At 32.3% G+C, this 13,324-nt stretch overlaps 1 protein-coding gene across 1 annotated transcript in view; it reads left to right on the top strand.

The window, feature by feature from the left end:
• LOC126880648 (centrosomal protein of 290 kDa) overlaps nt 1–13,324 on the top strand; it is a 127,653-nt gene that overhangs the window by 7,602 nt on the left and 106,727 nt on the right. Inside the window, exons 5-11 of the mRNA XM_050644690.1 lie at nt 2,748–2,883; nt 4,266–4,402; nt 4,455–4,841; nt 5,901–6,085; nt 6,159–8,096; nt 8,173–8,467; nt 12,719–13,312. Coding sequence (XP_050500647.1) covers nt 2,748–2,883; nt 4,266–4,402; nt 4,455–4,841; nt 5,901–6,085; nt 6,159–8,096; nt 8,173–8,467; nt 12,719–13,312 — 3,672 coding nt within the window. The remainder of the gene's footprint in view (nt 1–2,747; nt 2,884–4,265; nt 4,403–4,454; nt 4,842–5,900; nt 6,086–6,158; nt 8,097–8,172; nt 8,468–12,718; nt 13,313–13,324) is intronic.

Here is a 13,324-nt window from a genome sequence, read left to right as displayed (position 1 = left end):
AGAGACTAATAAGTTTCGAAACCGGTAGAGGTGCTTGCTGCACTCTCTGATTGAACTGGAATGATGATGCGGCTGTAGTTTCGTATTGCAACGAAATTGAAAATGGTTATTCATTTTTGATTATAACATTTATTCTTAATTATTTATATGGGAAATAAGCCACAATTAAAATGAAAAAAATAATTTTATTAACGTTTCGACGCCCAAATCGGGTGCCGTTGTCAAAATACAAAATATTACTAAAATAAACAAAAGTGTTGTTGTTAAGCAAAAAAATTTTTCTAATAATTTATTTAATCTCACTCATTTATATTGGCAATTCAGACATATATTCTACATTTTAAAGTAGAAGACTTTAAAATGATATTGCCAATATTTATGAGTTGCGTTCCTGGGACGACTTACTGAAAGATAGTTCATTCGATTACATGAAAGTAACCCCAACTCAAGAATATCCGTCATAAAAAATTATAGCATGTGATATGTCTTTAAAAAGACAACCAAATGCAACGACAGTAAAATTCTCGAGTTAGAGATTTCATAGTAAATCACAAGGGAAAACCAGGAAAAACCCTGTGATACTATCCCGACATCGTAAGTATTTGGTCTTACATTAATTTACTCTCAAAAAATAATACCAAATTTTTGAGAGTAAATTAATGTAAGACCAAATACTTACGATGTCGGGATAGTATCACAGGGTTTTTCCTGGTTTTCCCTTGTGATTTACTATGAAATCTCTAACTCGAGAATTTTACTGTCGTTGCATTTGGTTGTCTTTTTAAAGACATATCACATGCTATAATTTTTTATGACGGATATTCTTGAGTTGGGGTTAATTTCATGTAATCGAATGAACTATCTTTCAGTAAGTCGTCCCAGGAACGCAACTCATAAATATTGGCAATATCATTTTAAAGTCTTCTACTTTAAAATGTAGAATATATGTCTGAATTGCCAATATAAATGAGTGAGATTAAATAAATTATTAGAAAAATTTTTTTGCTTAACAACAACACTTTTGTTTATTTTAGTAATATTTTGTATTTTGACAACGGCACCCGATTTGGGCGTCGAAACGTTAATAAAATTATTTTTTTCATTTTAATTGTGGCTTATTTCCCATATAAATAATTAATCATAAAAATGCCACAAGGAAATAGCTTCAGAACAACATTTATTCTAACATGACATTTTAGTTAAATCTGACAGTTGTCACATTTTATTTGCAATTTGGCATAAAAGCAAATCAATTGTGTTTATTGCATTTATAAAATGGTATTTTCTTTGATTTGTATAGTCTTATAAATTGTACAAATTATATTCGTAGATATGTATTATATAATTCGTAAATAATTTTTTTTTCGATTAAAGCGCCATCTATCGACTTCTAGAATAAATGTTATAAATGTCTGTAATCACGGACGTGCCTTTTTTTCTGTAACATACAATTTAATGCGTTAGAAAGAAATCGAAAAACTGTGACGCTCTGAAAGATGTCTATGAAAAAAGATTAGATCACATTTTTCCGATTATAGCGAAATCTATCAACAATTTCAAAAAAATAGTTCGAATATAAATGTTACTTATTTTTTCATGAGGAATGATGTTATTCGATAGATTTTTGAAAAATATTAAACACGTATTTTCTGGTTCTACATTTGGAATTGTATTTCTCGAGATATTCCACCGTTTCTATAATTTACCTATTATGGTATCACCATTGTATCACGATAAATCTTATTTTATGATTATAGCGCCATATATCCACAATTCGAAAAAATGTCTCGAATGAAAGTTGCTTACTCGTTCGTAAGGAATCCAAATCTGCGATAAAACTGGGGGTTTCCATTTAAGATTTTAAAGTTACCCCCACTCCACCTCCAGGGGGCAGAGATGGAGATCGTGGTTGGTGTCATTCGATAGATTTTTGAAAATGATTGAACAAGTATTTTTCAGTTTTTCGATCCGGTTCATTTCGCGAAATATTCGACCGTTCAGCTACTTTTGGGACACCCTGTATAAGTTTTTTCGTTTTTCAGACGGAAACACGGTTTTGGAAATGTCAGATTTACTTATGACAGTGTTGATTATATTATTATAAGGATCTTCGGTGTCTGCCTCTCTTCTTTCTTCCTGTCGGGTTCCATTATGTTATTCTATTTATCCAAAGTCTTTTGTCTGCTCTTATGACATTTTTGTACCAGGTTAATCTCTTCTGTTCTACGTAATCTATTATATCTGAGTCCATTCCCATTCTTTTCTTAACCTCTATGTTATTTATTCTATCTCTTTTTGTTACTTTGCAGCTTCTCCTTAGGAATTCCATCTCTGTTGCTCTTATTTTGTTGTTGGTTTTCTTATTTATTGTCCAATTTTCACACCCATAAGTGAGGATACTTCTTGTCATGGTCTTATATATTCTTCTTTTTGTTTGTGTACTGATGTTCTTGTCTCACAGTATCAGGTTCAATTTTCTTATGCAATCTCTCGTTTGTCCTAGTCTATTTTTTATATCTTCTTCAGCTGTTCCTTTGTTTGATATTATGAAACCTAAATACTTGTACTTATCTGTTCCTTTGATTTGTTTACTTTCGTCTATTTCTAGCTGTTTTATTTTTGTATTCTCCGTTGTTAGGTATTCAGTTTTCTTTAGGTTTATTTCCATTTCATTCTTTGTATATTTCTGTTATAAAAGAACTATTATAAATTATTTGCTATTCTTAAAAGTTACATACTTATTTCAGGAAGTAGAACAGGAGAATATAGTTTTACGAGAAAAATTTACTAAAGTCAAGGATGAATTATCGTCAGTGACGAAAGATTTAGAAAAGCTCAAAGATTTGCTATCGGAAAAAGATGAGGAGATCAAAGATCAGGCAGGTAAATGTTGTTTTAATATTATTTCTCATACTGTCTTTTTAATTTTAGACAAATTTTTATCTTCGTATATCTATCTCCTATCTGTTTTGACAATTACTACACAAAGATATAGGTATAGCTATTTCTATACAGCTTAAAGTAATTCAAACCAAAAAGGTTTATAAAAAGCCGAATGAGGTAGCGCATGAAATGGTTAAAATGGGTATCCAGAATGAAAATATTTTGCGCTTTTATTACAAGGTGACAATGACAAACCTTGATCAAGAAACGATAGGTTATCGATCATATCTTTATGCCGAATTTTGAATAGAGTACCAAGAAATTTAAGTATCTGAACAAAGGGTAGCAGATCAATATTGGGTTATTATAAGAAACAATCCGAGAGACTAGACGTGATACCATTAGAAGCAAAGTCAAAAGGCAGATTAGTAACCAAAAGATAGTCGTAGATGAAATATATGAACAGATTCCTGAGCTTGTCATACAAGAAACTCAACCTGATAATACACAGTAGGACAACAACGAGTTGCGCGATAGTCTGGTAAGCGAAATGGCAGTATCGTACAATAGTTTAATGGAACAAACCCACTTAGCAGATCACCGCAACCAAGAATAAACTCTTGTAAGAAACTAGATGCGCTGTTACTTACACATTGTGAACAATGTGAACAAGGACAATTGCTAATATTATAGACAAAGATCAGAACACGACAGGGTACTAATACTGAAAGGACAGATAACAGAGTTGCACCCTGGGAAAATGGTTGCTAAGGAATCTTGAATCATTGCGTAGGGATATTGGTCAAATCACGGAATGTATTCGAGAAAATACAAGTAGAAAAATAATCAGAAGAGCTGAAGAAATAATGATGAGCACTGCAATACACCCGCAATATGAGGCAGAAAACCACACAGTCCAACACTGCCTGGATACATTAAAACAAAAACTATCCATTTATTCAGGACAACTAACTAAATACAAAGTTAGTAATAGCCGAAAAATCTTCCGCCATGTGTAATACAGTTATCAGTGCGCCAATAACCGGCAAAATAACGCAAAAGACGGAAAACATAATACGTTGTAAAATAAAAAGAGATGAAACTAGTAGAGATGGGAAATTATCAATAGAAACGTATAAATTTACATTATATTGATATTTTTTCACCTTTAGTTAGACGTATCAGAATCAAACTGTCACAGGAGCATTTTATAAAATTATTAGCGCACTCATCATTGTACATCTTTCTTCCATCAAATCTAATTTTATGTCGGTTAATGATTGTATAGTCCTATTTGTTATTAATATTATTATGTATATACGTGTCATCTATATGCGTATAATGCGTATATTTATAATTTAAAGATATGGGTTTTCTTAAAGGAAATATAAACAAAATTAACCAGGAATATGAAGAACTTAAGAAAACATTTGAAACCTGCCAAAAAGAGAAGCTACTGACCGAAAAAAAATTGAACGAAACTATTGAAGACCTAAATAAACAGGTTGCAGAATTTAAGGTAGTACTGAAAACAAAGTTGTAGTTTTATTCTATATCCAATTATGTTTCAGGAACAACTGCATGCTAAAAACGAAGAAATTGAAAATCTTAAACTACGTCTCAAAGAACCCAGCTTAAACTCTTCTTTATCCAGTCTTCCCAAAGACGATCCCGAACCTTCCCAAACGTTAATCCTCCAAAAGTCTTTAAACGACAAAGACCAACAACTTAGAAAACTTACCGATGTCGTAAGTAGATTCAAGAAAGAAAAAGATGATTTCACAGATATAATTCACAAATTAAAAGCTCAGAAGAAAGCAGGACAACAAAAACTTACAGGAGTTCAAGAGAATGTAGAAGAGTTAAAGAAACAACTGAAGACTGTACATGAGAGATGTCAAAAGTTGCACGATGATTTAGTATTTGCAGAAAAAAATGCTAGATGCAAGGACGAAGAGGTAAAATTAATATCAATGTTTTAAGATATTCAATAATTATATTCAATATGTTCAATCACGAATTAAATTTGTAATACAAATTTGTGATTTGTAATCTCACATTAATCTTAACGTACCATATACCTACATAATGTTTTACATGTTATGTAATGGTATCTGTAGAGTAGGGAGGGCTTGTCAAGTCCCACAGCACTAAGCCACAATTGACCCATTTGTTCCCCTAGGCTCCCAGGGGGTTGTCGTCCTTAGCTGATTGTCCATTTTCATACTTTTCTGATGCTGACTTCCCAAGGTTCCTTAGTGTTACCTTGGCAAGTCTTCATCTTGGTCCTTCTTACCATCTTTTCACGGTTTGCGTGCGGGAATCAAGTTTCGCGATTATTGTAGTTTACCAGCCAAAAGATCACCAGGTCCTAAGAGTCTTGGGTCCGCTGCTATCCTAGCTAGCTAGTCAGCAATGCGGTTGCCTTTATTTCTATTATGTCCTTTAGCATTTAACCCACCTCAGGATGATGTTGTTACCATCCGAAGTTTGGACTAGTGACTCATGATACTCCATTACTAGCCCTGATATGACACGGGGTCTATTCAGGGTTAGTAGCGCTTGCTGTCTGTGCAGATTATTATGGTTTTACCGGCTATACCTTTTCGGGTTATCTCTTTACGGCTATGGCTACAGCAGCCAGTTCAGTCTAAACTAGTTTCGAGCTTTCCGTAGCTAGAAAAATAAACTGATTATTGAACTGCAATTAGTCTTTTGTCAAATTGTTCATTTCATAAACTCTCAAAGTATTTTTCCGTGGTTTTTTTGGCATCTATTTCGTGAACTAGTATTTTATCTATTTTCGTATAAATATATCTAATCTGATTAATTTTTTTGCGTTTTTTGTTTTGTTTCATAATTTTATATTTCGCCCCTTTCAACATTTTCCGATATCAAAACTTTATATATTTCTTCTTAAGCTTTTGCTTAGAGTAGTTCTTTCTTTCTTTTTAGCTCATCACTTCATTTTTGTTTTCTTTTATATAGGTAATTTAAAAGACAAAATTTTATTCTAGTTAAAAGATTTAGTAAAACAACTTCACGAAGAGGGAAAAGACGAATTGGCTGTAAATATACAAACACTGTCAGAACTTAAATCAGAAAACCGCTCCAAAGAGAAACAAATTATTTCTCTGGTAAAGGCAACTAACAAATTACAAGATGTGTCTGATATTTTAGAAAAAGAAAATTGTTGTCTAAGGCAAGTATATCAATAACATTAGCTTGGATTATCTCATTATCACAATAAAATGTTTTTGTCTTGTTTTTTTTAGAGAAATTGTTGGCCTCTCTGAAGAAGACCAAGTTAATCTGTCGAGCTACACTTCAAAACAAAGAAAACTCAAAAAAGAAAACGACCATTTAAAACATCAAATGATGAACAAAGAAGAATCGATTCTACAACTTAAGACTGAGCTACAAAAATTAAATAGAGCCAATGCGTCACTGACTAGTCAGATATTAGAACTAGGCCACAAGCCTCTACACGAATCGAAAGTTTCTGCACCAACAATAGACTTTGACTCGAAAGAAGACAATAAAGCATTAGTTGAAGAGAACGAAGCATTACGAAAAGGTTTACATGAGGTAATGTCCTGTATAAACGACAAGAAAACCCACCTAGAGATAAAATCTGAAACTTTTGAAAAACTTCTTCGAGCTCTAGACGTTAAGCACATTACTGGATGGTATCACCCAGCGATGAGACTTCAAGCTGAAGTCCACAATTTAGAAGGAATCAACTCAGAATTAAGAGAACAGCTTAGACTAGCAAGAAAAGAAAACAAAAGTGCTAAAGTGTTTTCAAAAACAGAAGAAATACATGACGTTGAAAAGGACGATGTTGATTGTGTTACCTCAGATTCTGGAATACAAACAGAGGAATTGTCTTCAGATAATTTAGAGGGAAGTGTAAATGCTTTGTTTGCTAAAAACAAAGCTACAAAAGGTAGAGATCTTGAAATGATCCAGCAAAAAGTATCAGCTTGGTTAAAGCAAATTTTGTCTTCGAAAATTGAATTACAAGAAACACTTCAGTCTACACAAAAGAAATTTGACAACCTTAAAGATGAACATGAGCTTGTTTTAGAAAAATTGAAGATCTTAATCAGTGAAACTGATGAAGAAAAAGTGAAAAAAATCAATGAAGTGATCGGATCTAATGTTACTCTTAATAGAAAAGTGGTTTACTTAGAGAATGAAAGCAAAAAATTGGTAGGTAAAATAGAGCTATTAGAGAATGACTTCAAGGTGAAGGAAACCATATATTTAAAGAATATTCAAAACATTGAAAACGATAAGAAAACTTTAGAGAGTAGGTTAAATGTAGAGAAAAATTTAAATAGTACATCAATTAGTTTTGACAATTATAAAGATATGCAAAACAACTTAAATAGAATGACTGCAAAATATAGAGAATTGGCAGCTACCATTCAAAGACAAGAAGAAGATATATCGTTAGAATATACCATCCTTCTCGAAACCCAAAAATATTTAGAATCAGATAAAGAAGAATTAACAAAAAAATTAGTAACTTTAATGTCCAATCATACTCTTGTTGAAATTAGAGGAACTGATGATAAAATTGAAAAATTATCGCAGAAGTTAGCAGAGGCAGAGGTAAGAGAAATAAATGAAAGACAAAGGGCAAACCATATTAACAATCTGTATAAACTAGTGAAAGAACAGTTGAATAAATCCGAAGAGAAGTTTAAAGACTTTTCTAAATTTAACGAAGAACTTCTAAAGAAGAATATCAGTTTTCAAGAACAACTGAAGAAAATGGAAGAAACAATATGTGATTCTATCGATAGGTTAATTTACGAACAAGTCAAGAAAGAAAATAGCGAACTTGTCAAAGAAAACGAAAGCTTATCGATTAATTTGAATAATATAAAAAGCGAGCTAGAAATAGAGAAACAAAGTAAAGAATTCGAAAAAACTTGGAATAACTCCAAAGAACAGGAGTTGTTGAATCTGAAACATCAAATCGTTGATCTGATTTCAGTTTCTGATGAAAAAGTTATTATAGCCCAACTGAGTGGCGATGTTCTACAAAACAGGAAAGCAGTGGAATATTACAAAGTGAGTGCGAATGGTTTGAATGAAGAGTTGAAGAAAATGAACGAATTGTTTCAAAAGGAAAGCAAGAAGTACCAAGATGGTTTCTCTATGGCAGAAGAGAGGGAGAAAGTACTAAATGGGAAAATAAGGTAATGTTTTAGCGTCTATGAGTGTTGTTAGTCTTTCCTAAATGTTTTTTTTATTAATTTTTTGTTTTGCTTTTAGACAATTGCAAAGCTTATTAAATAATCAAAAACTTCAATTTTTTGGTTATGTTCCTATCGCATCTGAAGAAACATACATCAATAATCTTATCACAGTAAATCAACAAAAACACGAGACATTTTTGGCTCTTCAAAGAGCCAAACAAGTGGAAAACGAAACAGCTGTTTTGAAAGAAAAACTTGAAATTGAGCTAGATTATCTTTCACAACAAAAGGAAATGGGAACAGATAGTTGCAAACAAGCATATAATAAAATGGCAAATTGGATGCAAGAAAAAAAGAACTTCCAAATAAATGTAAGTACCTATATTGTTGTTTTAATATTGTCGTAATTAAAATAAAAAATTACTCTTTATTTCGACATGATGAAGCATTATGATGTAGAATTGCACAATAAGTTAGGTATTTTACATTTACATAACTCTGAAGAGCATTTTTTTTATTGCAGTAGCATTTTATAAAATCTTGTCACCCAAATTTAGAATCTCTTGCTCTGATTTTTCTTCAAAACAGCTGAATGTCGGACACATCTTCGAAATTAAGAAAATTCTCTTTGTATTCCTTTATTTGATTCCTCGATTAAAGTGTATTTATTGTTCCATGTTTCATCCCCACTCTGTATAAATCGTCAACTGTCCTATCTTGTATGATAGCCAAAACATTCTGAGCATCTCCTTTGCCTCTATCAAAGCTGAGAATAGGTATGTTAGTTGTTTCATAACATTAATCTACCATGAAGACCTTCAATCGCCTTGAAGCCTTCATAATCTGCACTAAGTGCGTAATCAGCTCACACAACATTTATAACTTTCTTCTTCTTACGGTGTCTATCGGTTCCGGATGTTGGCGATCAGTATGAATATCTTAACTTTGTTTGCTGATATTCGGAATAGTCCGGTTGCAGATGTATTGAACCAGTTTCTCAGATTTTGAAACCAATGTATTGCTCCTCTCCCTGGTCCTCTCTTTCCAAATACCTTGTGCTGAAGAATGAGCTAAAACAATTCATTTCTCATGGCTAAGATATTCTAATTTGCGCTCTTTGATGGTACTAATAACCTCACATTCCTTGCCCATTCTATGTAGAACCCCAACATAGTCACACGATCCACCTATGAAATGCTTAAAATGCGTATAACACCATAACTCTAAGACCTCGAGTTTTATTAAAGAAACTTCAGTAAGTTTCCAGCCTACCCCGTATAATAAATTAGAAAATACAAAGCATCTGATGCTAGAAATTTTGATACGAAGTGGTAAATCGTAAAGAGACTTCACCGTTGCAAACGCTAATCTTGCTTTTCCTATACGCTGTTTTATTTCAATAGAGTGGTCCCATTAGCTGTTTATGTTGGTACCAAGATATGTCTAACTGTCCACCCTGACAATAGGGAACTTGCATAAATTTTTTAATTCGAAAAAAATGTTATAAATCACAACACAACATAATTTAAAACATGTATCAAAGATAAAAAAAGTTTTGTTTGTCTTTCGTTTGGCCCCTAAAGACGATTAAAAATTCAAATTAAAACAGGTGGTCCAAAACGCTTCGTGACGTCACTTGGTTTTACATTTACATTTTTCCAATAAAGTAAACAGAATTTTAAATTAGACGTTATAAACGTCAGTAGAAAATACATTTATGTGACGTTACAAGTATTTTTGATCGCTTGAACTATTCATAGAAAAATTCGTACTTTTACAAAATGGTTTTATTTTCAATAGTAAACCTTCGTTCCTTTCCTTCAAAAACAGTATAAAACTACAATTTTAACAAACTGGTATGTATATATTATTACAATGACATACAATAAATGTCATTAGAATATAAATATTTTTGACTTATTCCACGACGATGAGCTTGCCAAATACCCAAGTAGGTGGAGGCCAATAAACTAAAGAAGGAGAAGAAGAATATACCTAAATATAAGGTTGTGTGTAGGTATACGTTACCGTGTACGCAAATAAAAAAGTTAGAATGTCAGTGATTTCTTATTTTTTATTTGCTTAGTGTTTGTTTTTAAATTAACTACGGAGTGTGGAAAATTATTTAGTTCTTTTAACGAGTTTAAGAACATTTTAAAACAGTACGAAAAAGATAAGAGACTATAAATTAATATATATTTTTTTTAGTTATAAATGAAATAGTATGTATTACCGTAAAAGATTAAAATAAAAAGAAGACCTAAAGCTTTCACAATAATAATTAACTTGTTCTGAAGCTATTATCCTTGTGGCATTTTTGTAATCAACTATTCTAAATGGGAACTAAGCCAAAATTTAACCAAAAAATGATTTTATTAACGTTTCGACGTCTAAATCGGACGTCGTTGTCAAAATACAAAATATTATTAAATTAAACAAAAATGGTGTTGCTTAGTAAAAAATTTTTCTAATAATTTATTTAATCTGAATAATTTTTGTATTTTGACAATGACATCCGATTTGGACGTCGAAACGTTAATAAAATCATTTTTTTAGTTCAATTGTGGCTTATTTCCCATTTAGAATAGTTGATTATAATAATTAACTTACGTATAAAAATTATTTTAGCAATATTTTGTACGTGTCATATCAACTAAATACATATATTTATTTTGATAACCTAAATATATACTTTTATATATACATTGATTTATTACAATTAAGTTTGAAGCATCTAAATAGTTCTGCTTCCCTTCCCTTAACAAGTATTTTTCTATCAAACAAACACTAAACATATCAAAATAGCATGTACCAAAATATACAGTCACTGCGCACGTTAAATAATGAAGTCACTGGCTTGATCAAGTTTAATTCGCGTGTACCTAACTTTTTTATTTGCGTACACGTTAGAGTGTACCTAGACACAGCGAAATATAACCATAATAATAACTAATGTAAAACTATATGACGTCACGGGTCGTATGAACTATTTTATACCGCAGAAGACTTTAAATATGTATTTCTAAGTTATTACGAGTTTTTGAAGCGTGAAATTTTGGAAATCTCATTTTTAAACAAAACTGAACATTATTATGTAACAAAAAAAAATGTGCAAGTTCCCTATTGGTTGTTGGTTAACCAAAATTCGTTTATTTAATATTTCGCACTTACTGACTACCATGTACTTTGTTTTTTTTTCGCATTGAGATCAAGTCCATATTCTCTATTTATATCTTATGTGGGTGACATTATTTTTTGCAAACCATTTAAGCAATCTGTAAAATCTACTGCGTCGTCGGCATATCTTGTTTACACGCACTCCGTGGACTAATACGCCTTCCCGTAGTTCTCCCAGTGCTAGCTCGAAGAGTTGCTCAGAATACATATTAAATAACACCAGGGACAGAATGTATCATTGTCTTACTCCTCTATACATGGAGACTGTCTCTGTTACAATACACATAACCTGATATTTAACAAATAATGCACTGAGTGCGTCTGAACCCTCTTTTTGGTAGATGGAACAAGCCACATCTGAAGAAGCAACCTTAACTATGGAAGCATTTTTATAACTGGCCTTTAAAGTATTTTTTCAATACATATTAAGTTTATTGTGAGTCAAACTTGTGAGATCCAGAGATTTGATTGAAGAACAAAGTTTAGAACCAGTGCATACTGCCGGTAACAACATATGGTTCCAAAACCATAACTTTGACTAAACATTCTGCAAGTAAATTAAAAATAACCCAAAGAAAAATGGAAAGAGCAATGTTGGGAATAACAAGAAGAGGTATGGTACTGTACAGGATTTATATTAGCATCCAAAAAAATAAGAGTAATCCATATCGATTTAATTTTTAAAAGTCTCAAACAAATATTATTTACATGTACTGTTTACATTACGTAAATGGGTGACATTGCTTCTGCAATGTAGGCCACTCGTTTTGAAAACAACGGAGTCAGCAATTATGTTATTATTAGTAATTCACGGTCACATTCAAGTATGGTCAATCATAACAAACAATTGGGATTTATTTATAGATACGTAGAAAGTAAAGAAAGGGATTAATCATTATTCAGAAACCGACGTGGTTAGAGTAGAGACATTATCCATCCCGACACCAACTAGTTACTGTCGTATTTAGTGTTCTAAATAAATATATTTCGGTAATTAGTGTTTCAACCTAAGCAACCTCATCATCGGGGTTAGCAACTCCCGTACCAAGATAGTACCAAATATGATAGTGAGAGAGAGGACCAAAGTGACATATCATAGAAAAAATCGCAAAAGCCAAATGGAGATGGGCTGGACAAGCACGTTTAAATGATAATAGGTGGACCAGAAGACATAGAGTGGAGACCTAGAGAAGATAGAAGACACCGAGGTAGACCACCAAAAAGATGGATGGATGACTTGAGAAAAACAGTGGAAAATTGGATACAGAAGGCACAATATAGAGAACAATGGAAGAATATGGAGAATACCAGACCTATATCTAATAGTGGATGCAACAGGTTGTGGAATGGTGATGATGATTAAGTTTATTGATTACCATTTTGCTCAGCACTGTTATCTTAAATAAATTGTATTTCTTCTCACATATATTTATTTCTTTTTGTAGGAGATTCGTCTAAAGCGCCAGTTAGAATTCAAACAAAGTGAACTCCAGCACTATATAGAAAGGTCCAAATTACAAGACGAACAAATACTAAAACTAGACCAAGAACTCTTACAAATCTACAAGTATTTAGATATACCAGATGGAGTTACACAAAAATCGTTACAAGTAGAGACCCAAGAGACTATTTCGCAGAAATCGCCAACTCCAGCACCCAAACCACGTACCCTAAAAGCTAGTCGGTCGGTAACTGTTCAAACAGAAAATCTAGAGCCAGTTTCATCTACTAAGGTCACTTCTGAGCAAAACCATATTGTAAATAACTTAAAAGCAGAACTATTAACTCTTCAGGAAGAGGTTAAAGTTAAGGAAACCCAACTAGATCAACTGAGAAGTAAAATAACTGAGCAAGAGATGACGATTAGTATGTTTCGCAAACAGATTGGAGATAAGCAAAGTCAGATTACTTTTTATGAGAGGCATATCATGGACCTTCAAAATAAGAAAGCGGAAGTGGCTTCTGCTGGAGCTGGTGGAGATAATGTTAATGTTGGTACCGAAACTGTCAGCCAGACACAAGAGCAAATAGCACTAAAGGTAAGATTTTCA

The sequence above is a fragment of the Diabrotica virgifera genome, chromosome 2, assembly GCF_917563875.1.
Source record: "Diabrotica virgifera virgifera chromosome 2, PGI_DIABVI_V3a".
NCBI lineage: Eukaryota > Metazoa > Arthropoda > Insecta > Coleoptera > Chrysomelidae > Diabrotica > Diabrotica virgifera.
Note: the sequence above shows the minus strand (reverse complement) of the source record. Positions and strands in the feature narration are given on the sequence as shown.